Source organism: Lactuca saligna, chromosome 5 (assembly GCF_052625555.1).
Source record: "Lactuca saligna cultivar CGN05327 chromosome 5, ASM5262555v1, whole genome shotgun sequence".
In the NCBI taxonomy this organism is placed as follows: domain Eukaryota; kingdom Viridiplantae; phylum Streptophyta; class Magnoliopsida; order Asterales; family Asteraceae; genus Lactuca; species Lactuca saligna.
This window is the reverse complement of record NC_136421.1, coordinates 111,708,305-111,734,590: the sequence shown is the minus strand read 5'-3', so window position 1 is coordinate 111,734,590 and position 26,286 is coordinate 111,708,305. Positions and strand designations below refer to the sequence as shown.

The following is a 26,286-nucleotide window of genomic DNA, read 5'->3' as shown; positions in this document are numbered from 1 at the left end:
CTATTACACCAACAACCAGGAGACCATATGTTGGAATCCTTCCAAAATGCAACCAGTGCAAATTCCATCATAAGGGAGCCTGCCGGGAGATGCACTGTGACAAATGCAACCGAAAGAATCACCCCGCCAAATTCTGTAGAACTTATCCATGCCAGAAGCGTCAGCCAAATGAAAACGAAAAAAATCGCAACAACCCTAACAACAACACCAATAATGAGACCATTCACACCTGCTATGGGTGTGGAGCAACCGGTCACTTCTGGCGTAGTTGCCCCAAGGATAACAATCAAGGTGCAAAAAGATCAGAAATGGTCCTGACCTGGGGTCAAGGCGAAGCAGTCCAAGACCCAACGATTGTTATTGGTATGTTCCCATTTGACAACTCTTTCGCTTACCTCTTATTCAATGGTAAATCTGAGTGAAGTTTCGATTAGTAACATATTCAAACACTTACTAAAACAACATCCCCAAAGCTAAGCTAAGCCTTCTCAATGGACATGGCCAATGGGGAAAACTGATTTAACCTAGGGTACTTATGTGGAGTACACCTTAACACTAAACAACCATTCATTACAAATAGATTTCATGCCAGTAAATATTAGGAGTTTTAATGTGATAATCGTCATGGTTAGGTTAAGCCCCCACCGTGCTGATACTATGTGTCGCAAGAAGGCCGTTTGCTTTCACCTTCCTAATCACAAAAACTTTAATAATCCATGGTGATAAACCTGGCGCCAATCCTCTTCCTATCTCGTGCATCAAGACGCAGAAGTGCCTGCACCAGAAGAACTACGTTCTCCTCACTCATGTTGTGGACAAGACCGAAGAAGAGGTAGGCATACAAGGGATTCCAGTAGCATGTGATTTTTCCAAATGTGTTTCCCGAGGAACTTTCGGGAATATCCCAGAGAGACAGGTCGAATTTCGAATCAACCTCATATCGGGAACCACATCAATTGCCAATTCACCCTATAGGTTGACTCCCGCCAAAAATTCACAAGTTATCCTGCCAACTGAGTAGAATTGTTGAGCAAAGGATTCATTAGGCCAAGCTTCTCATCCTAGAGAGCTCCGGTCTTGTTTCTCAAGAAGACAGATCCTTCCGAAGGTACATCTATTTTAGGAAATCGAATAATCTCCCTATTAAAAATCGATACCTACTTCCACGGACTGACGATCTATTTGGCCAGCTCCAAGGAGCTCATTACTTCTTTAAAAATAGATATAAGCATCGGTTATCATCAACCTCGAGTCCGAGAAGGCGACATTTCAAAAACTGCCTTCCGAACTCGTCGCGGCCATTTCAAATTCATTATGATACCCTTCGGTATAACGAATGCTCCCACACTATTCATGGACCCTACGAACCAAGTTTTCCCAACCATTCCTAGTTAGCCTTTTCATTATTTTCATTAATAACATATTCCTCTGCTCACGAAGCAAGAACAAAACACTGTCAACATCTACGACCAGCCTTGAAAACGTCAAAGTCGGAGAATACCGTGAAGAAAATACTACATGGACGGATAAAACTCTTGAAGTCGAGGAACGAACTTATAGTTACGCAAGTTGAGATGGGCATTATCCGGGTGATCATCGATAGGTTAACCCAATCCGCCCGTTTCCTGACAATACAGAAATCAAACAAGACGGAGAGATTAGTTGGGATTTATAGCAAGGAGATTGTGAGACTCCATGAAATATCGGTATCTACTATCTCGGATCGAGATAACAGATCTTCTTCAAGACTATGGCAGTCACTTCAGAGGGCTATGGGCACATAACTAGACATAAGCGTTGCTTACCACCTTCAAACCAATAGCCAAAGTGAATGAACCATTCGACCACTCAAATTCATGCTACAAGTCTAGGTGTTTGAGTTCAACAATTCAGGGGATACCCGGTTTCCCTTGACTAAATTCTCATACAATAACAACTATCGCACGAGCATCAAGAATGCTCCTTTTGAAAACTCTTTATAGTCATAAATGCATATCACTCGGTAGTACTCTCATGAGACTAGAAACCACTAGCTAAACAACAGAGAGGATAATCCAAATCAAAGATGGACCTCAAGCATTGCGAGACCGATAAAAGAGCTATGCTGACAAGCGGCGTAAGCCATTAGGATGGCAAGTCGGGGATCGCGTGTTATTAAAGGAATCTCCTGGGAATTGAATGATTCGTTTTGGGAAGCGGGGAAAACTGAACCCACGGTACATTGGACCTTTCGAAATCGTCGCCCGAATAGGTCCGATAGCATACAGACTGCAACTACCCGCAGAGCTAAGCGGTGTACACCCCGTGTTTCATGTCTCTAATCTGAAGAAGTGCCTATCTGATGAAACCCTCGTCATTCCTCTTGACGAGATTGAAATCAATGAGAATCTCCTGTTCGTTGAAGAACCAATTGAAATCATGGATAGGGAGGTGAAGCGTACTAAGCAAAGTCGCATCCCGATCGTGAAAGTACGGTGGAATGCAAAGCGTAGGCCAGAATTCACGTGGGAACGCAAAGACCAAATGAAGCAAAAGTACCCTCACCTATTCTAGCATTCTCAAACCTAGATTTCAAACAGAATTTCGGGATGAAATTCCCTCTAACGGGGGGATGATGTCACAACTAGAAATTTTGTGTCTTGTAATCACTAGATTCAAGAAAAATGTTGAACCAAAAACTTAAAAGCATGTGTGATGCTTATTAAATGACATCAAAAACTTCAATCAAATACATCATGCAAGTGCTACAAATAGTTAACAACCAATTGGAAACCCTAGAAGTCCATGTCTAGGTCCATTTTGGACTAGGACTTCCTTATTGGATCTAAATGGACCAATAAGCTTCCAATTTGACTATCATGGGCTTAGAACCCTTAAATGGGCTCTAATTGGACCCACATTTATTTATTTCAATATTTTGGGCCATATTGGGCCTAGAATGAAATGAATTAAAAGCTTTGATCCATGATTAACCTAAACTAGCCCAACAAAGTGTAAAAATCATATTATATTTCCTTTTAGGTTAAAACTCATCCAACTTAATTTACACATGGGCTGGTGGGCATTAAAGCCCAAATTTCTCTTTTCCTTCCATATTTTCGGCCCAAAACAAGCCCAAGAGGAAGGGTTGACCTTGTGAGTGACACCTCACAATTAACCAAAGGATTTCCATGCAACATGTCCCATACTTCCATGCATGCATCACTTCATGGTCTATTTCTCTCTTCTCTCACTCACTCTCGGCCGAAACACACACACACACACACAAATCTCTCACAAACTCTCTCTAGAATTCTCAAGGAACAATCCTCCCTCCTCCTTCAAAAATTTCGTGAATCAAGAGCTTCACAAGGAGAATCCATCACCAAAATCATTATCTAGGTAAGTTAATGCTTGGATCCATGCTTTGGACTCTTTCTTATCTTCAAAAATCTCTTCTTAACTCTCATGAAATCATAAACTTGTGTCTTAGAACTCCATAAACTCGAAATCTTCATCAAAGGGTGCTAGGGTCAAAAATCACCAAGCTTTCTTCCATCCTTTCTTCAAAAACCGAATCAACATCCAAAGGTGAGCTTCATACCCCCTTATTTTCGGTTTTTATAAGTTTTGTGGGGGAGAATACAAGCAAAGGTGTAGATCTATCATTATGTGTATGCCTTGTATGATTTCTATGCTTATATGTGTGTTTTGTATGATTATGATGTTGGATCTAATCATGAATCACTAAAACCCGAGATATACTTTATATTAAATGATGCTAGTATAAAATATACTACTACATACAAAGTATACCAAGAAAAATAGCTAAGTGGCTTAACAACACATACCTTGGGCTAAAAACTCATTTTTTAGACATAAAATGTCAAAAATACAAAGTTGAAGGGCCCAAAATGAAATATTTCGAAATCTGATGGGTGAGATGAGTCAAAACAGTTTCCATAATGTATTTTCTGAAAATACACTCTTTTGGAGGATTAAAAACATAAATTTCAAGCTTAATGGGCTAAAAATAACATTTTCGGCCCAATAGGGCCCAATATGCGAAATTTCCCAAACTTGAGGGGCTGAACCTTGTTTTTCTGTAAAAAAGTGGGTTATTAGTGTTCTAAGTACTTTTCAAAGGTCAAAAAATGCTTTCCATAGTTAAAAAGGACCAAAGTTGCAAAAATTTTCCAATTTGGGCCAAAAGTGTAAAAATTGCGAAATGAAGGGCTACAACCGAGAAAATTGTATTTTCAAGGTCTAAAACTGTTTTCAACTAAAAAGGTGCTGAAAAATATCAATTTCATTAAGTTTTGATGTTAAAATGCCAAGAAAAATGGTTCAAGGACTAAACCGGAAATTAATTTACTTTAAGGGGTGAAAAAGTAAATTTACAAAATAAAGAGGGGTTGTAAACAGAAAATTTTCAATGATAATTCCATACACTCGTTGTGAACAAAGACTGACACTATGACTCTCGATGAATTACAATACACAATATCACCAACAATCGTTATCAAACGAATTGATTCGGTCTCGAATCAATAACAAATCCGAAACTACTAACACTACGACGCTCAATACACACATGGAACTCTTGGAACTCTATACTCTCGTGGAACTACTCAATACGTCGACGTATCTTCCTTAGGCCCAAAAGTTTCAAATCATGCTAGTTGGGCCTAGCTAGCCCGATGACGTGATCTTTAGGCCCAAAGGATACTTGCTTACATGTAGTTGAGTCCAATACGACTTAACCACGTGTAAAAGGACTTTCAATGGCAAACGTGCTGCTGGTCCCCAAGGGTCCTTCGGTGCTGCTAGTAAAGTCGGGAACTCACGATTGCGGGTTGGGCTTCGGGCCCTTCGCAATTGCAATGGTCTTGAACGACGTAGGGAAATACCGAGGGTTTCGCACCTTCTCTTTTTCTCTTCGGTCGTGGGACTACACAAGTCCGGGAGGGTTGAGTTATGTGAATAAGTGCGAGCGACGCCTAAGGGATCGCTAGTACGGTTGTCAACCGAATGTTTTCATTAACGTACGTTACAACAATTCACAACCCACTGTATACTTAATGCCTCCGGAGCTCAACGAATACCTCTAATGTAACGAAACAACAACACATAAACTAATTAAAGCAAAGTGATAGGAAAACGTCGGGTTTTCCTAGGGTTTTCAACTAATACACTTACGAATTACATGCCGAATTTTACAACTCATACGCTAACATCTATAGAAAACAAACAAGCATACTCACGGATCTTCACACTTTTTTTTTTTACGCTATACTATTTTCAGAAAATATTGGATTTTCTGGTGGTTTTCGAAACAATACAAACATTGGATTTCAAACATTACTTATGAACTCACCAACATTTCATATGTTGACGTTTTTCAAAATACTTGTATTCTCAGGTAACAAATAAAACGAAGGGATAACTGTACTCAGTGACGTTTTGCTGCTTTAATTAGCACCGAACAATCTACTTTTTGGGCATGTAATGTTAGGGAACAATGTACTAAATGTAAACGCTACCAGTTGTATTATTCCAATGCTTGGGGATGTATGATGTTATTTTTCATGTATATTCATTGTGATGGTATTCAATTGAGTCACAACAGCCCCCGGACGTTTCCGCCATCTGGTTCGGGGGTTTGACATTAATTGTTGACATTTTTTCTTTGAAATAACTTGTATTCTCAGGGAACCACTAAGCAGGTTTGGAAACCAACTTTTAGGGATTAACGCTCTGACGTTAATTACTTCTTTTGAAAGATGTTCATGTATTTATCTTTTGAACATGTAACGAATACAATTATGTAAACATTCTGAAACCTTTATATATATATGGTGGTATGTACTTTCCTTACAATGAACTGTTATAATACTGAATCTGATGTCCTCTGCCCCCGAACGTTTCCGTCGTTCTAGTTTGGGAGTGTGACACAAGGCAAGTTGGGCCCCAGGTTTATCGGCTCGTTTAGAGTGTTGGCCGGTGTTGGCAAGGTGGATTATCGGTTGGAGCTATCGAAGGAGTTGAGATAGATTCATGATACTTTCCATGTTTCCTAGTTAAGGAAGTGTATAGTTAACGAGACAGTTGTGGTTCCTTTCGAGGATATTTAGGTCGATAATCGACTGAATTACATCGAGAAGCATGTGGTAATTCTGGATAGGATCGTGAAGACCTTGAGAAACAAGGTAGTGAAATTGGTCAAAGTTTAGTGGCAACACTAAAAAGGCTCGAAGTGGACGTGGAGGACCAAGTCTGAGATGCGTGAACATTACCCTGATCTATTTCCCAAGGAGGACTTCGAGGGGGAAGTCTGATTCTAGTGGGGGAGAATTTTAACATTCAATTATTATGTACTTTCATTTTTAGCCCTTGATATACTCTAAAGTTTGCATAATTTGTTCCTTGTGGTTTAAGTTTCACATTTTAGCCCATGGATGAGTTTTATGAGCTTTTTGTCCCAAATATTAGACCTTTATTAGTATGGAAGACTACATAATGTATTAGTTGTCCTTTCATGCATTTTAGGCCTTGTAGATTCATAAAAATGGGTGCTTGATGGTCCCTTTCATAGCCATGCAAGAGTTTAGTAGTGTTAAGTATGGATTAAGTTAGAGTTTTAAGGTTTAATCCCTTTTCAGCGATGCAAAGGCTTAAAGTTATATAATTTATGGATTAAGACGTTCTAAGAATGTTAGATCTGTGTTTGGAGGCATGTCTTAATGATTAAAACCATTTTGGAGCGGTATTTAGGGTCAGTCAGAGTACCCCCTGCATATTAATGGTTGCGCCCAACATAGCCAGGTGAGACCCCGATCCTGCCTGATTACCGAGTACCCCAGCGTACGCATTGGGTAGTTGACTTTTTTTGAATTTTGACCTTTGGTTAATATTTTGGGTTTTGAACCATAAGAGGGGAAAAATGGTCTTTTTTCCTTTAAGAGGCTTAGTGTGTGGTTTGGAATGTTGAATTGAGTTGAGGACCTTGATTATTAATTACGGTTAATTGTTGTGTTATTAGGTGGAGTCTAGTTCTGGCAGTTCGAGTGTGTGATTCATCTTTCATTAGTATAGAGTGAGTCTCCTCACTTATTTTTACCTATATGTTATAATAGTTGTATTTGTGATGACCAGTTGGGCCTAACTGTTATTTTGTATTATGATGTTTATGTGTGAATGAGACTGTGGATGGTCTCCAGGGTTACTGATAACCCATAGGGCGTGTTGTTGCCAACTGGGACTGCTGATAGTCCTCAGGGTTGCTGATAACCCATAATTGTTTATTTATGTTGTGTTATATGTGGTATCTTAGGGAACTCACTAAGTTTCGCGCTTATAGTTGTTGATATATGTGTTTCAGTTACTTCTGAGGATCGCGGGAAGGCGAATGTCTGATTGCACACACTCCCTGAGAGATTTACTACTAGGCAGTCTGTGACACTAATATTTTATGATGATAATTTGTATTTGACACTTATGTTTTCCGATGACTTGGTTCATGAAAACTATTTTAAATTAAAAATTAAATTTTGGTTTAAAATTTGAGGTGTTACAGTAAAAGATCATTTTACCCCTTCCTTACTTGGCCCAATAACCGAGGCCCAATCCAATGGCTCCAAAAACCCAATATGGCCCAAATCATAAATGATGACAAAATCCCATGGTGGGCCCAAATCCAGGAAGGCTTAAAGCCTAACAATGGCCCAAAGTCAGAAAGACTAGTGGCCCGACAAGGCCTAAAACCCTAATAGTCCAAAATGGCCCAAAAGTTAAAAGTCAACAGAAGTCAATGATCACTAAGTACGCCTAACGTACTCATACTTACCCCCAGCGTATGCCATATTTGGCCAGTACACACGGTGTACAAGCTGGGTACGCTCAACGTACTCCACGGCCAACCCGTACCATAATTAAGTGGTTAATAAGTTAAGTCATTATGGTTAATTATCAGCTTAGATCCTAAATAATGTATTGACACGTAAAGTTGGAAACTTTACTCATTTGCATGTCTTAATAGGGCCTAATACTTAATAAAATCCATAATAAGAACCTTAACTCATGCATGGTCCAATATAACTCATTAAGATTGTGTTTTTATGAACAAAGGACCTAAAAAATGCTAAGATTTATCATCCTTATCTTTTGGAGTAGCTCATACTCTCATGCATAACTTAAAGGAACATAAAAAGCACAAAAACAATCCTTAACTAGAGCCAACAAAATGAACCATCAAGTTTAGAGCTTTATACCTCAAAAAAGCTTTCCAGGTTGATGATGATTCTCGATCCACAAGCTCTAGCCATAAAAACGCGATCTTGGTCTTCCCTCCATACAAGAGTTATGAATTTTGGGTTTGTGTAATAAGTTAGGGTTATAACATCCCAAAATACGACCCAAAATTTTTTGTTTAAATAGTAATAAAACTCATATACTGATTATTATATCATACAAACCATACGTCAAATATCTCAACTCATAATAAAATGTCATGAAACAACTATGTTAAATCATACTATGAATCAAAATAAACTCCCAGGATAAAGACTGAAGTTGTGGTGTGTCCGATGCCATCATCCCGAGCTCTTCCCCTTACTTGCGGAAGTACCTGAAACCAAAACTTGAAACTGTAAGCACGAAGCTTCGTGAGCTCCCCCAAACTACCACATACCATACAATAACATATAAGCACATACTGGGCCTTGCCCACTGCATCGGACCGAAGCCCGGAAACTGCATTGGACCATAGTCCGAAACTGACTGGGACCTTGTCCCCTGCATCGGACCGATGTCCGGAAAATGCATCGGACCGTAGTCCGGAACTAACTGGGACCTTGTCCCCTGCATCGGACTGATGTCCGGAACTAGCTGGATCGGACCGAAGTCCGGAACTGATTGCATTGGACCAAAGTCCGGAATTTACTGATCATAGCATAGCATAAACACGTATCAACTAGCATAAAATACATCATCATAAACTCATATACTGCATACTACGTCAGGCCGTAGCCCAGAAGACATAACACATAAATCCTGTCTGAGCCACGAAGGCATCAAACACACTAAAACTGCATCGGACCGAAGTCCGGAAACTACTACTAACTAAACAGGCCAGCATTGTGGCCTTAGACCCGTTCCTACTGGAAGGAAACTCACCTCGTAGCCTAGCTGCTGAAAGGACTGCTCCGGAATCTGTCTGCTGCGTCTCCGGTTTCACCCCGGCTACAATATCCATGAGCACCATCAATCAAATACAGATAATAATAATACTGAGGGTAAAATGACTCTCCTACCCCTGGTCCAAGTCAACCTAACTGTCAAAGTCAACATTCAGTTGACCTGACTCGTCGAGTTGGGCCGCCAACTCATCGAGTCCTTACTCTTACTTCCTTGATTCCACTCGCTACTACTCGTCGAGTTTTGGTGCAAACTCGGTGAGTTTCTTTTCGCTACTAACACTCCGATAATCTGCATCCGACTCGCCGAGTTGTATGAACAACTCGTCGAGTTCCCCTTCGTCAGATGATCATTCTAGCTGTGACTCACCGAGTTGTATGAACAACTCGTCGAGTCTGTTCTTGAAGTATGAAGATGGCCTTAGACTCGCCGAGTCAGGGCATTGACTCGCCAAGTTCTTCCACGAATGAGTCTAACCCTCTAGCTCACGGATTCCACCTCTCATTCACTGGTTCCACTCGACATAACTTGAAAAAGGAAACATAGGGGACTCGCGACTCGACTCGCCGAGTCAGAAGAACGGCTCGTCGAGTCGTATGCATGCAAATACTATACACTCGATTCTGCTTGAAATTAGTCCATGCCATTAATAGATCTGGGTTCCTGGGACTTTATTTACATGTAAAGTTTCCAACTTTACGTGTAAATAACATCAAATGAAGGTTTTAAGGTTGAAAGCACACTATAATAGTAGATCTATAGCTTTGATGCAAAATGGATCCATAAAGGTGCTAGATCTAAGCTCCTGGAAATCAAATCTAGCTAGATCTGAAGGCTAATCAACTCCATGATTCCTCTATGCTACTACTAAGCCAAGAAATGGTTCAAGAATGGCTTCACAAAGGAGACTTAAACATAGAAACAGAAAAGGGCCAAGATATACCTTACTTTCTTCTGAAATCCTCAAGGATCTAGGATCTCCTTCTTCTCCTCTTGATCTACCTTCCTTTATCTCTCAAAATCTTCAAAGAACACACCAAAATCACAAAAAATGCAAAGAGGGCTCTAGGGTTTCGAGAATGATGCTATGAGGGGTGATGGGGGCTGACTAGAGTCCCCAAAAGTTGTTTAAATAGGGTGCAAACCCTTGAAATTAGGGTTTCATCCAGACTAGTAGACTCACCGAGTCCGGAATATGGACTCGCCGAGTCGCTAACTTAAACGTGCTCAAAATCGCAACCCTACTTGACAAGTCCAGCTACTGACTCGTCGAGTTTCCCCTAAAAACTTGAAGAAATATAACAATAAATAACAATATAAATATCATATCAGAATTGGGGTGTTACAACCCTCTCTCACTTGCCTTAGACTTCGTCCTCGAAGTCTGCTGCTGCTGAATCTAAGAACAACTCAGGGTAATGCCCCCGCATCTCCTCCTCGAACTCCCACATTCACTCAGAACCCTTCCGGCGCTGCCAATGTACCTTCACCAACTAAATCACCTTGTTCCTCAAGGTCTTCACCTTACGATCCATGATCGCAACTAGCTTCTCGACATAATTCAGGCTACTATCAACCTGAATATCCTTAATGGGCACTATTGCTGACTCGTCCACCAAACACTTCCTTAGCTGAGAAACATGGAAAGTGTTGTGGATCTGTCTAAGCTCTGACGGAAGATCTAACCGATAAGCAACCCGACCCACCCGGGCCAAAACCCTAAAAGGACCAATGAACCTGGGGCGCAGGTTGCCCCTCTTCCGAAACCTGATAACACCCTTCCAGGGTGATATCCTCAAGAGGACCATATCGCCCACCTGAAACTCCAAATCTGAACGCCTCCTATCAGCGTAACTCTTCTGCTGACTCTGAGCAGTCTGCAGTCTGCCACGAACCTGCTGGATTAATTTCGTCGTCTTGAGTACCACCTCGGTGCTTCCAATGACTCGCTAACCGACCTCGCCCCAACAAATCAGGGTCCTGCACTTCCTCCCATAGAGCATTTCGAAAGGAGGTCGATCGATACTCGCGTGGTAACTGTTCTTATACAAAAATTCCGCTAACGGAAGGTATGTATACCAACTGCCACCGAAGTCTAGAACACATGCCCGCAGCATGTCCTCGAGGGTCTGAATTGTTCTCTCGCTCTGTCCGTTCGTCTGAGGATGGAAAGTGGTGCTAAAATGGAGACGAGTACCCATCTCGTCGTGATACCGCTTACAGAATCTGGAAGTAAAACGGACATCTCGGTCTGACACCACTGAAACAGGCACTCCATGATGTGCCACCACCTCCCTCACATAAATATTAGCTAACTTTTCTGCTGATATGCTCTCCTGGATCGGTTTAAAATGAGCACTCTTCGTCAACCGATCCATAATAACCCATATAGAATCCACTCCACGCGCAGTCCTGGGAAGCTTCGTGATGAAATCCATGGTAATGTCTTCCCATTTCCACACCGGAATGTCTAACGGCTGCATCTTGTTGTGAGGTCTCTGGTGTTCTGCCTTAACCTTCCTGCAGGTCACACACCTCTCCACATACCAGGCGACATCCCACTTCATGCAGGGCCACCAATAATAGGGTCGAAGATCTCTATACATCTTTGTAGCCCCTGGATGAATGGAAAATCGAGACTTATGGCCTCATCCATCAACACTTGTCGTACTCCGCCCCAGTACGACACCCAAACTCTCCCGTGAAGGGTCAACAATCCTCTACTATCATAGTCAAAAGAAGCTACTAGCCCACGATCCTCTCACACTTCTATCTGTCCTCCTTGAGGCCCTCTACATGTGCCTCCTTAATTTGCTCCAATAATGGAGCAATCACCGTCATCCTCAAACAAATGTCTCTGATCGGGGCCGTTACTGCCTTGCGGTTCAAGGCGTCGGCCACTACGTTGGCTTTCCCCGGGTGATAAAGGATCTCACAGTCGTAATTCTTCAGCACATCCAACCATCGCCTCTGCCTCACGTTCAGATTCGACTGATCCATGAGGTACCTCAAGCTCTTGTGATCCGTGTAAATGGTACAACGGACCCCATAAAGGTAATGTCTCCAAATCTTGAGGGCAAACACCACTACCCCAGCTCCAGATCATGTGTAGGATAATTAGCCTCGTGAGGCTTTAACTGTCTCGAGGCATAAGCTATCACACGGCCTCGCTGCATCAACACTGCTCCCATACCTATGATAGAGGCATCACAGTAGACTACTAAATCCTCCACTCCCTCTGGCAAGGTAAGAATCGGTGCCTCGCACAATCTCTGCCTGAGGGTCTCAAACGCTACCTGCTGCTCAGACCCCCAACGAAACGCTACCGACTTCTTGGTCAGTCGGGTGAGCGGTACTGCTATCTTGGAGAAATCCTGGATGAATCTCCTGTAATACCCTGCCAATCCTAGGAAACTCCGAATCTCGGATGGAGACCTCGGAACCCCCCACTGCATCACAGCCTCAATCTTGGCTGGATCTACCAAAATACCCTTCTGGTTGACGAGGTGACCAAGGAACTGCACCTTGCGCAACTAAAACTCACACTTGGAGAACTTCGCAAAAAGTCTCTCCTTCCTCAAAACCTCTAGCACCTCTCTCAGGTGTTCCTAATGTTGCTCCTGAGTCTTGGAATACACCAAGATATCGTCTATGAATACTATCACAGACTGATCCAGCATCGGCCTGCACACGCGGTTCATGAGGTCCATGAACGCGGATGGAGCGTTGGTGAGCCCAAACGGCATCACCACAAACTCATAATGACCATACCTGGTCCTAAAAGCGGTCTTCTACACATCCTTGTCTCTGACCCGTATCTGGTGATATCCGGAGCGTAAATCAATCTTGGAGAACCAATACGCTCCCTAAAGCTGATCAAACAAACCATCTATCCTCGGAAGTGGGTAACGGTTCTTCACTGTTACCTTATTCAGCTCCCGGTAATCTATACACATACGATGCGACCTGTCCTTTTTCTTCACGAATAAAATTGGTGCACCCCAGGGCGAACTGCTCGACCTGATAAATCCCTTGTCCAGCAGCTCTTGCAGTTGTGCAGACAACTCCTGCATCTCTGGGGGAGCCAACCGATACGGTGCCTTGGCTATCGGAGCCGCACCAGGGACTAGATCAATCCCGAACTCAACCTGTCTCTCAGGAGGTACCCCCTGCCATTCCTCCGAAAATACATACGAGTAGTCTCACACCACCGGAACATCATCAACTGTCATCTTGCCTTTCTCCCGGGTATCTGAAACATAGGCAATATAGCCGACACAACCCTGCTGAAAGAAGCGCCTTGCCCTCGCTGCTGAACACAGAACTGGCCCGCGTTGTGGCTTCTCTCCCTGAATCACTAACTCTCCCCCACTGGGAGTGCGTACTCTCACTAACTGCAGCTCACAATCTATCACCTCCCCATTAGGGATCAGCCAATCCATGCCTACTATGACTTTATTCCCTCGTAGGGGAATAGGGACCAAGTCCACCAGAAATTGCTCATCGAATAACTGCAGAGAACACCCTCTGTGCACCCTTGCCACCCTAGCGGTCCTATCAGCTGCTATCTTAACCTCAAGTGGACAATCTAGCTCCCCTAGAGCTCTGCTAAACCTCTTGCTAAGTGCAAGAGAGACGAATGATCGGGTAGCTCCCGAATCAAACAATATTGTAGCTGAGATTCCGTTCACCAAGAACGACCCTATACAAAACATATAACCATAAGAAATGATGAAGAAATAAATACTGAGATAACGGGAAAAATACATACCCACCACCACATCAGGAGTCGCTTGCGCCTCCTCTGCTGTCAGCTGAAAAGCCCTACTCTTTGCCATCGGCGTCTTGCCTTGGCCCTTCGGCCATCTGAAATCCTCAAAGTAGCAGGAGTTGGTGCTGACACCTTCCCTGCAGCAGCTAAACTCAGACACTGGGACTTTTTATGTCCCCTCTGATTGCAATGGAAGCAAATCAGATCTGATGTTGTAACGGCGGTGGTAGTGGCTGTACAATCTCTGCTCATATGCCCAGTCTGGCCGCACTTGTAGCAACCGACACTCCCTGCCTTGCACGCCCCATCGTGCAATCTCCCACACTTGCCACACCGAGCGTGGCTCTGCTGACTCCTAGCTCTATGATCTGAACCCTTGGGCTTCTTGCCCACATTCCCTGAACCTGGAGCCGCCTCCGGCCTCCTCTTCCTCTCCATCTCAAGGTCAATCTCTCTCTCTCTCTCTCTCTCTCTCTCTCTCGCCCAAGCAATCATGTATTCCAACGTTTTACAGCTGGACCGGCTCACGAACTGGAGGATATCACTCTGCAGCATCTCATGATAACGAGCCTTCTTCATTTCCTCATCAGCCGCGTACTGAGGAACGAGAAGTGCCCTCTCCTTGAACTTGGCGGTAATTTCTGCCACCATCTCTGTAGTTTGGGTAAGATCCTGAAACTCGCGTGCTAACTGTTGCACCTCAATAACCGGTGCGAACTCGGCTCTGAATCTGGTAGTAAAGTCTGCCCAGGTCATGGCATCCAAGGCTGCGTCATCCCCGATGGCATGACCAATCTCCTCCCACCAATCCCGTGCCCTGTCCTTCAGAAGACAGGATGCCAATCTGACCTTGTCCCCCTCGGGACATCTGCTAGTGCGGAAGGAGTTGGCCACATCTGCCAACCATCTGGTGTTCGCTATGGGGTCCCGCGCCCCGTGGTAATCTGGAGCTCCACATGCACGAAACTCCATGAAGTTAAGCATGCGCGACCCCATCATGGCTGCTACCTCAGCACAGGAGGTACTCAGCCTCTCATCAACTCCAAGATACCCTCCTTGATCGAACCAAAGATCACAGGAGTCTTGTCAAGTATGGTGCGAATAATCTCTGAAGAGAGAAACTCCCCGGTCTGCTCATCCATCTGCTCGGCCTCCGGGCCTGATCCTGATCCCACTCCGGCACCTGAACTGCCGACTGGTGGTCTAGGGCGTAATACCACCATTCTGAAACACAACATAATAATCGTCAGGAACACTGATATATCTTGAGGAGTCACTACTACCACAAGTTTCTTAGTCTCATCTTAGCGTTCCTTGATTCGAGTATGAATCCTCTGCTTCTAGTAGTACGGGCCCATACTACCTTCCACATCTATCCGTACTTTCCTCAAGTACTGTCTTGACTCCACCAAGTCACTATTACTGCTAATAATCTCTGCTACTCTCATCCTAGGCTTGCCCTAGGGAATTCTCTAACTATACCCGATCCAGTCCTCAGCTGCTGAAAGCCTCCCTGTGATGCCAATTAGCCATCACCTGAATACCATCACATGCAACAAGGCTCAGATAATCCTTCAAGTGAAAGACTCATCCCTACAACGGTTATACTCAGACAAGAGCTGTGCAATAGGGCTAAATCTAGCACTATAAGATTATTCAACCCTGTTCACATGTGACGTGACGCATTCACCTGATAGCTAACTCCCATCACTTAGAGTCCCACAAAGCACAAAGCAAGCAGCATTCCGACCGAGGAGACCACTCAAGCAATTTTATCCTCATAAGAGGGGAACTATACTAGCATACAATGTTGAGTTCATATTATCAGGCATAACCTAAACAGGTTATCCTACTGCTGACTACTATGTGTTAGCATGCAATTCTTATAAGGCTGAAACACATAAAGCAGACATATAAGGCATCCTCCTAGATCCTTAGTTCTATACTAGCATGTTGTTCTACTGATACTGAAACTGAAGCTGATATTCATAACATAACTTGTATGGGTAATTTGGGAGTACTTACTTGAGCTCGGCTAATCACATGCACCACACCCCTTTTCTCTTTTCAAAGTTTTTATCTCTATTATAAATTCTTTTTACTTTTCTAAAACTATTTTCTTTCGAAAAATATTTTACCATTTCCTTAGTTTGAGTTTAGACACACCCGGAAGTGTGCCTGAATCCCTCAAACCAAGGCTCTGATACCAACTTATAACATCCCAAAACACGACCCAATTTTTTTTTGTTTAAATAGTAATAAAACTCATATACTGATTATCATATCATACAAACCATACGTCAAATATCTCAACTCATAATAAAATGTCGTGAAACAAATGTGTCAAAACAAATGTGTCAAATCATACTATGAATCAAAACAAACTCCCAGGATAAAGACTGAAGTTGCGGTGTGTGCGATGCCATCATCCCGAGCTCTTCCCCTTAATTGCGGAAGTACCTGAAACCAAAACTGAAACTATAAGCACGAAGCTTAGTGAGCTCCACCAAACTACCACATACCATACAATAACATATAAACATATACTGGGCCTTGCCCACTGCATCGGACCAAAGCCCGGAAACTGCATTGGACCGTAGTCCGGAACTGACTGGGACCTTGTCCCCTGCATCGGACCGATGTCCGGAAACTGCATCGGACCGTAGTCCGAAACTGACTGGGACCTTGTCCCCTGCATCGGACCGATGTCCGGAACTAGTTGCATCGGACCAAAGTCCATAACTGACTGCATCGGACCGAAGTCCGGAACTGACTGCATCAGACCGAAGGTCGGATTTTACTGATCATAGCATAGCATAAACACGTATCAACTAGCATAACATACATCATCATAAACTCATATACTGCATACTACGTCAGGCCGTAGCCCAGAACACATAACACATAAATCCTGTCTGAGCCACGAAGGCATCACACACACTAAAACTGCATCGGACCGAAGTCCGGAAACTACTACTAACTAAGCGGGCCGGCATTGTGGCCTTAGACCCGTTCCTACTGGAAGGAAACTCACCTCGTAGCCTAGTTGTTGAAAGGACTGCTCCGGAATCTGTCTGCTGCGTCTCCGGTTTCACCCCGGCTACAATATCCATGAGCACCATCAATCAAATACGGATAATAATAATACTGAGGGTAAAATGACTCTCCTACCCCTGGTCCAAGTCAACCTAACTGTCAAAGTCAACATTCAGTTGACCTGACTCATCGAGTTGGGCCACCAACTCGTCGAGTCCTTACTCTTACTTCCTTGATTCCACTCGCTACTACTCGTCGAGTTTTGGCGCAAACTCGGCGAGTTTCTTTTCGCTACTAACACTCCGATAATCTGCATCCGACTCGCCGAGTTGTATGAACAACTCGTCGAGTTCCCCTTCGTCAGATGATCATTCTAGCTGTGACTCGCCGAGTTGTATGAACAACTCGTCGAGTCTGTTCTTGAAGTATAAAGATGGCCTTGGACTCGCCGAGTCAGGGCATTGACTCGTCGAGTTCTTCCACGAATGAGTCTAACCCTCTAGCTCACATAGTCCACCTCTCATTCACTGGTTCCACTCGGCATAACTCGAAAAAGGAAACACAGGGGACTCGCCGAGTCAGAAGAACGACTCACCGAGTCGTATGCATGCAAATACTATACACTCAATTTTGCTTGAAATTAGTCCATGCCATTAATAGATCTGGGTTATTGGGACTTGATTTACATGTAAAGTTTCCAACTTTACGTGTAAATAGGGATGTCAACGGGGGCAAACAGGACGGGAGTGCATTCCCCGCCCCCGCCCCCGCCCACGAATCCCCTTCATTACCCCCGCCCCCGCCCCCGTTCCCCTGCCCCCAATTAATTTTGGGCTGCCTTTTTTGGGCTAAAAGAAGTTATAATTTAGGTTAAAAGAAACTATTTTTTAGGTAACAAATAACTATTTATAACATAATTTTAAATGTTAAAAATAAAAAAGTTATAACATCTTAAAAACATTATACTAGCAACTTAAAAACATGTTTTTTTTGATGAATTTTGGAAGCTCAAAGTCATGTTATTGTTTATTATATTTATATAATTTATATATGTAAATATATGTGTAATTTATTAACGGGGTTCCCATGGGGGTTTCGGGACGGGATTGCCTACCCCCGCCCCGCCCCCGAAATTATAACGGGGGTTAACCTTGCCCCCACCCCCGTCCCCGCCCCCGGTTTTTTTTTAGAAATTTCCCCCAAACGGGACGGGGCCCCCATGGGAACGGGGTCCCATGGGACTTTTTGACATCCCTACGTGTAAATAACATCAAATGAAGGTTTTAAGGTTCAAAGCACACTATAATAGTAGATCTAGAGCTTTCATGCAAAATGGATCCATAAAGGTGCTAATCTAAGCTCCTGGAAATCAAATCTAGCTAGATCTGAAGGCTAATCAACTCCATGAGTCCTCTATGCTACTACTAAGCCAAAAAATGGTTCAAGAATAACTTCACAAAGGAGATTTAAGCATAGAAACAGAAAAGGGCCAAGATATACCTTACTTTCTTCTGAAATTCCTCAAGGATCTAGGATCTCCTTCTTCTCCTCTTGATCTACCTTCCTTTATCTCTCAAAATCTTCAAAGAACACACCAAAATCACAAAAAATGCAAAGAGGGCTCTAGGGTTTCGAGAATGATGCTATGAGGGGTGATGGGGGCTGACTAGAGGCCCCAAAAGTTGTTTAAATAGGGTGCAAACCCTTGAAATTAGGGTTTCATCCAGACTGGCGGACTCGCTGAGTCCGGAATATGGACTCGCCGAGTCGCTGACTTAAACGTGCTCGAAATAGCGACCCTACTCGACGAGTCCAACTACTGACTCGTCGAGTTCCCCTTAAAACTTGAAGAAATATAACAATAAATAACAATATAAATATCATACCAGAATTGGGGTGTTACAAGGGTTTTGGTTTTTGGACTCCTTCTAGCCATGAAAAGTCATAAAGTTGGAAACTTTATGCCTTAGAATGATATTTAGGACTAGATCTGAGTTTTGGATGTAAGGTCTTAATGGATTAAGCACTTCAAGAAGAATGTGATATGGACGTAAGTACATTGGGCGTACCTTAGGGTAAGCAACGTGTACTGGGAAGGCATCTCTATGCCATGTGTATTGATTGAGTATGCAGGAAGTACTTGGTATGTGTTGACCTTTGACGTTGGCCAAGTTTGACTTAGGGGCATTTTGGGTAATTTGAATAGTAGTTTGAGATTAGGTCCATGTTTATTGTATAGGTGACCGGTAGAGACAACATTTGGAGCAGTGATCTATTCAACTATCTTTCAGATTGTGAAGTGAGTTTTCCTTACTGTACTTGTGGGTTGAAGGTACTAATGTCAGTCCACTTGATTATGTATCTTGGTATATTGGATACTGTTATGCTTGTTATGTGTTAGGGTGGTAAATTTGTATCATTACCTATACCTGCTCGTTATTGATTGCTATTGTATATGTTGACATGTTATCGTTTGCTGGGTTGAGGCAGTCCTGATTTGTGCTAAAGGCCAAGATACCCCGAGTAGTTCGGATAGATTGTAGGTATGCGAGACGGTCCAGTTAGGCCGAAGGTTCAGAGAGCGGTCCAAATAAGTCGTGGGCTTGCGAGACGGTCTAGTTAGTATAAAGGCTTATATATGCATGTTGTTATCGGTTTGGTTGTGTGTGGTACTTTGGGGAAACTCACTAAGCTTTGGCTTATAATTTGATTGTGATGGTTTCAGGTACCTCAAAGGACAGAGGCAATGCGAAAGCTTGACCGTTCACATCATCTTGGATTTTATGAGATTATGATTTTGGGAATACTCTGATTCTTTTCATATGACCTTTGAAAACCATGATTTTGTGATATTTGTGGAATGGTTTAAAAATGAAAAATTTTTGCTTTGATTTTGGGATGTTACAAAATCAGTTTCGGTGCGATACCAACTTCATTCCGAAATCATTTTTGGTCAAATACCAATTCCATTCCAAAATCAGTTTTGGTCCGATACCAACTTCATTTTGAAATCATTTTCGGTCCGATATCATTTGCCCTTACTTTAAATCTTGAATAAACTTAAACAAGTGTGTAGTCCACACATTCCTTACTTGTTTAATATTCATCAATATATATTTTGGTCAACAAGTAAATCCATTACACTTAAATACAATTACTAAAACAATTCACCAACATATTAGACACTCAATATGATCTTTTGTTTTGGGGTTTCATTGCTATTGGAGATCAGAACATGACTCCATTATAGTTTCAAAACAATAGCAATCCGATCAGAGAAAATATGGATGACAAAGTTAGATGATGACAAGTCTCTTTCTCTCTCTCTCTCTCTCTCTTTCTCTCTCTCTCTCTCTCTCTCTCTCTCTCTCTCTCTCTCTCTCTCTTTCTAGTTTCCTTGAAAGTAGTTCATATAAAAAGAAGAAGTCCAAGGCATCATTTGTTTTTCTACAAAAGTACTTTTTGAGCACTTTTCCCTTCTGATGGGTAGACGTTTCTCAAATGCACGTCTTCTTCTACAAATATAAAAAAAAACAAAAGATAGTTAACCACTTTCAAAACAAACACCACCTAAGAATTTTTCCAACAATCGGTGGATCTTAAGATCTGACTAAGATTAAGGTCCGAGCTTAACAATGATATATATTAAAACTAGTTGTGAGACCCATGTATTAAATGAGTTAATTTTAAAAAAATTAAATATAAATGTCTAAATATTTAAGAACTTTGAATTTATATGAAAATAAGAAAAGAAATGAATTATTATAATGAAAATATTTTTTATCTTTTAAATTTAAACAAATAATTTAAATATAAAAAAACTAATAAACTTTAATTTTGAGAATTTTAAAATTAAAATGTAAGTTTATCAATAAAATTGATATCCATTTATTACTATATTTATTGCAATTATTATATTAAAATATTATATAGTATTAAAAAAATAGAAAAACTTATAAAATAATATGTAGAAAAAAATTAATTCAAAATAACCATAAATTTTTTAAAAATAGAATAGGATTATATAAATTATAAAATAATTAAGTAAAAAAATATCAATTTTATTTCCTGTAAATTAAATAACTGATAATTTGTAACGGTCTAAAAACAACCTCCGGAGCAAAGATTTCAGACAGTGAAAACCCTATTCACGTGAAAACGAATGGGTTGAAATTTTAGGGCTCAGTTTCCCCCCTAAAACACACATTCGATTATCCCAAAATTCACTACTTTCCCCAAATTTCCCTCCAAAGAACGCTGATACCGCTCCCTCATCCATCTCTTTCACTAGACACGACTGAACAAATTTTCTTGAGTCAAGGTAAGATAATATGGGTGATGATGCTAAGGGCGACAGTAAATCATCGGAATCGGATAGTAGTACTTGGGATTTCGGCGGAGAGGAGACTCAGATCGTTGATACTCAGTGTTTTGATTCTCCAACTTCATCGCCTGGTACGGAATGTATTTAAGTTAAATTGAACCCTTAATGCATATTTTTCGATTCTTTTTGGACGTGTAGATCATCATCCTCTGTTGAATTAAAAGTAAGGGTTTCTTAGAGTGCAGATATTTGATTAATGTTCAAGTGCGATTGTATTGTAAAAAACATTTAATTGGCTAGTTTGTTCATTCAATTTAGTAACATCCATTTCTTTGTGCATTTTGCTATATAGTATTTGGCGATTATGAAATGTCGTTAGTAATCAAATCTACGGCGTGTAATGATATTTTCTAGTTTTTAGTCGAAATATTTTCATGACTGCTTTCTTTCTCTTGAACTAGGTAATAAGTGTAATGGCGATGATACCGAGCAGATGCACATTCTACAAAGTACTATTCCCTTTGATGACACCGCCGTTTTGGAAGATGATTTAGCAACCCAGTTGATGGACCCTGATGGTGAAACCCAAGTGGTCAACTTCTATGATGATGAAACCCAAGTGGTGAACTTAGAGACTGAAATTGAAGAGATGGATATTCTTGATTCTCTTGAAAGGAATGCAACTCAGTTATTCAATGATTCTGATACAGAAGAACTTGTAGATTCTGATCTTGAAGATACTGAAAAGATTGAAGTAGTGGACGACTCTGATGAAGATTCAACTAGAAGAGAATGCAAACATACTCAGCATACTTCAGGTACTTGGTGCAAATACTGGATATCTTTTTCTACATTTTGTCCCACAAGGATAAAAAGTGAGAATTTTGAGCTCCTTATAATCCTTAAGTTGTGAGCTACCAATAACTTCTACCTTGGCTTTTAAGTTGAATCAAAGGTTATTGATGTTTTTCTCACATAGTTTACTGTAATTTAACATGACAGGAGGTCATTTCAGGAATTTTACCTCAATTCGTGCAGCATCTATTAGGGCCTCTGGCCTTGCAGCCCGCAACAAGGCTTCTCAAAGAAACAAGTTGAATGATCAACCAGAAACTGGGAGTAGGTGTGGATTTGGTAGGTCAACTGCAAGGAAACTTTTTGCTGAGGAGACACTTCCTGAAACTAAAGAGGGAAATGACAATAATGACCTTTGTGGGAAAGCTAACTTTCCTTTGGAGACTGATTTGGCAGGGTTAAACTATCTTGATTCTCAAGAACCTGGAGAGGCATCACAACAAAACGCACTTGACTTTGTTGACAACTTTCTCAAAGTTAATATCGAGTGTAGTGATAAGTGTGAAACTAACAAGTCCAGTGAACGCAAATCAAAACCTGTTTTAAGTGCTAAAGGGATTCAGACTTTGGCCAAAAGTTCTAATCTTATCAATGCAGTTGGTGAAATAGAGATTTTTGAATGGGACAACACTCGTGAAGATGAAGCAGGAGGAGAATTTATCAAAAGAAAAAGGGAATCATTGTTTTCTTATGGAGGTCGAAAGCTGAAATCTTCCTCTTTTCCCAAAGGTGGAAGGAAATTGGAAGAGTCAAAAGGCAAAAAGCAAATGCATGGCCATGCGATAGTATTAGGGTTAGCTTCCTCTGACTCAAAATTGGTTTTGACTCATTGTAAACTAACTGATGTTCAAGAAACAACTGATGTAAGATTTGACACTCAAATGGCTGCTGAAGCCATGGAAGATCTATGCTTTGGATTGCATACAACTGGTGATGATTCCACTAAAGAAGGTGAAAAAGGCAACAATATGCAAAAGGGTTCTCATAAAAGTCATAAAGCTCCACCTTTGACTAATGGAGGTAGAACAAGACAGTCTAAGTTAAAGAGGAGTGATGAAAATGAAGGAGAAACACATGACACCGACACAGTGCCACTTAAAGAACCAAAGAGGGCTAAATCAGCTGCTAAAAAGAATGTTTCATTTGATATTGGGAAAAGAGGAAAGTTGACTTTAAAAAGAAAAGAAGTTGACTCAGAAGAAGGTCAACCTACATCTGTTGACCAAATCCCAGTCAAGAAACAGTGTATTCAAACTGTTATACCTGTAGCTCGTAGGACTAGACAAACAATGAGAGATAACAAGTCAGAAAAAGTCAAAGATGCTTCAAATAATCTCACAGAGGAGATAAATATATTCCATCCGAAAGGCAAACGGACTTCCCGAAACCTGTCATCTGTTTCTAGATTAACAAGGTCAAAAGCTGCTGAAGGAGGAAAAGAAAGTCCAGGGGTAGAAGGGTCAGAAAGAGAAACATTTGAACCAATTGCTACAACATGTACTACTCCTGTAAATCATGCAACACCTTTAAAGGAATCATCTCCAATCTGCATGGGAGATGAATATCTTAAACAATCATGGAAGAAGAGCAGTTTAAGATCCTCCATTATTCAAGAACCTGATAGCTTTACACCTACAAGAGTGGAATTTACATCTCCAATGAAAGATTTGAGAAAGAGGAGAGATTTGTCTATGATTCATGTTCTTTTTAGTCGCCACTTAGATGCAGACATAGTCAAGCAGCAAAAGAAGGTTACATATCTTTCTTGTCTCTTCTTTACTTAGAGTATCCACAATAGTGGAACTTTTTCACTAGGCTTTTTTGTGCCACGTCATCGCCAACTCAACAACCTAAAAAGCTAGACGTATTGCCATTATAACAAAAACCTTTTCCAAGATTATTTTTTCGGTTGTACAAATTCCAGTTTATCTTATTTTATTCTTTTTATATACTTGAAATTAGTTAGAATAACTAATCATGCATTTAAGTATAAAAGTGATTTTTTTTTCTTGTTAAATTAAAAGAAAAATGTTTTATACTTGACTAATCACAATTTCAAACTTTCTCATATTTACATCTATATAGAATTAAAAATTTATGCTTCATATTTTCTCGTTACAAAGTTTTAAAATTGCTCAATATATATTTTTCTTAACATAAAGGCCTATTTTTCTTAAGTATAAAACACCATGTTCCATACAAGCCACCATTTTGTTTTCTTTTTTAGTTTAACCACTGAAAGAATTCTTTTTTTTTAATCAAAGTTTTATGGTGGTGGTTTTTTTTTCTTAAATCAAAAACTTTGACTTGTATATTATAATTTATTATTTCATCAATCAGCTCATTAAAATTAATATAATAGACAAAGAAAAGATTGAAAAAGCTCTTTGCTACTCCAACAGAGAACAAGCTTTTTCTTTTCTTTCAAAAAGAAAATTACAAAGCTCCTAATCTTTTACATACATGGAGATGGAGTCCTTGAGATTTTTTTTTTTTTCTAAACAATCATGATTTTTTTTTTTTATACAGATTTTATCACGTATTCATGCTTCAGAAGCATCTTCAATGTCAGAAGCAACACATTTTATAGCAGATGAATTTACACGTACAAGAAATATGTTGGAAGCAATTGCCCTTGGGAAACCAGTTGTTACACATCTATGGCTCGAGAGTTGCAGACAATCTCATTCTCATATTCATGAGAAAAATTTCATTTTGAGAGATTTTAAAAAGGAGACAGAATTAGGGTTTAATCTCCCATCTTCATTAACACATGCACGAAAACATCCTCTTCTCAAGGTCATAACAACATATTATTATACTCTCAATCTTTTTCTTATTAAATTAATCTCTTCAACTTTCTGTTATTAGGACATTATACTTTTACAAAACTGAATTATCTTTTTAATAATTCAATTTTTTTTTATGCAGGGTCATAGAGTCTTGATTACCCTAAATACAAAGCCTGGGAAAGAGATATTAGCAAGCTTGGTCAAAGCAGTTGGTGGTGTGGTGTGTAATTTTTTTGTTACATGGTTTTAGAATATCTTAAAAGAAATATTAAAAAAAATTAATAATATCTTCAAAGGCAAATTGCTACTAGCCTACTAAACACCCACTTTCAAAGTCAACTATATCCATGTTGACCAGTTTCTTTTCAGGTGGTTGAACGATTGGGTAGAACTGCAGTGAAGGATGATAAAGTTCCTGAAGGATTGATTCTATCATGTGAAGAAGATTATGCACTCTGTTTGCCTTTCCTAGAAAAAGGTAATTTAATCTTTATCAGTTATATTAAATTGTTTTCTTCATCAAAAAAAAAAAAAATATAAAGTTAATGTTGAACCTTCTTATGTCCTACATTTATGCAGGAGCAGCAGTTTATAGCTCAGAGCTTCTACTCAATGGAATTGTTACCCAAAGATTGGAATACGAAAGGTTAGCTCTTGAGTCTTGATTGATTTTGTATGAAGGAATGGAATTGCTCATTCCATTGAAAAGTATATCCAATTATAGCAGTGAAAAGTGTATTATATATTTGGATGGCATTTCTGTAATTTTGCATTTAACCATTTCTCTATTTCTTGCAGACATCGCCTCTTTTCGGATAACATGAAGAGAACCCGTTCAAAAAATTGGCTGAATAAGCCTGTTAGTAAAGTGAAATAGATGTTGGTCTGAATAACACTTGTCACTTGGCTTTTTGACTTTTTTTTTTTTTTTTTTTTTTTTGGTATGTAGTTTTAGCATGTAAATGTGTGGACAGAGTAGTTTTTTTTTAATAGAAATGTGAGAGTTTGTTTATTGTTTTGGACTTCATGATGCCATGTTATTTGGAAGAATCAAAGAGGTAGAGGGTTGAATGGAGCCTTAATACCTTTAAAATATAGCTTCTTTTGAAAATGGCGTAGCTTATAAGTTTGTTTTTTCTTGTGTTACATAGCAACGTTTTACTATGTCTACTTTTTCTGACTACAAAAAAAGCCAAATCATTTTTTTTCGTGCTAAATTCCAATGTACATTCCTTTTTTCTATTATTTTGTATCCGGTGCAAAAAAGGTTCAACTTTGTTTTTTTTTTTTTTCATGCTAAATAGTAACATATGCTTTTTATTTATTTTTATTTT

General features: G+C 40.5%; 1 protein-coding gene across 1 annotated transcript; it reads left to right on the top strand.

The window, feature by feature from the left end:
* The first annotated feature begins 21,108 nt into the window (after window positions 1-21,108).
* On the top strand, window positions 21,109-25,964 carry LOC144997813 (BRCT domain-containing DNA repair protein). The gene is made up of 8 exons (XM_078957681.1): window positions 21,109-21,436; window positions 21,767-22,123; window positions 22,308-23,911; window positions 24,690-24,959; window positions 25,092-25,172; window positions 25,322-25,430; window positions 25,532-25,598; window positions 25,751-25,964. Exons 1-8 carry the CDS (start codon window positions 21,313-21,315, stop codon window positions 25,827-25,829), a joined length of 2,691 nt encoding a protein of 896 aa, XP_078813807.1. The 5' UTR covers window positions 21,109-21,312; the 3' UTR covers window positions 25,830-25,964.
* The last annotated feature ends 322 nt before the right edge of the window (window positions 25,965-26,286 follow it).

Bases quoted from the DNA above. Each gene is read 5' to 3' on its own strand.
- LOC144997813 (XM_078957681.1), top strand. From the start codon at position 21,313: ATGGGTGATGATGCTAAGGGCGACAGTAAATCATCGGAATCGGATAGT. The intron at 25,173-25,321 runs GTGTGTAATTTT...GTTTCTTTTCAG, and splicing joins TCAAAGCAGTTGGTGGTGTG to GTGGTTGAACGATTGGGTAG. The intron at 25,599-25,750 runs GTTAGCTCTTGA...TATTTCTTGCAG, and splicing joins CAAAGATTGGAATACGAAAG to ACATCGCCTCTTTTCGGATA.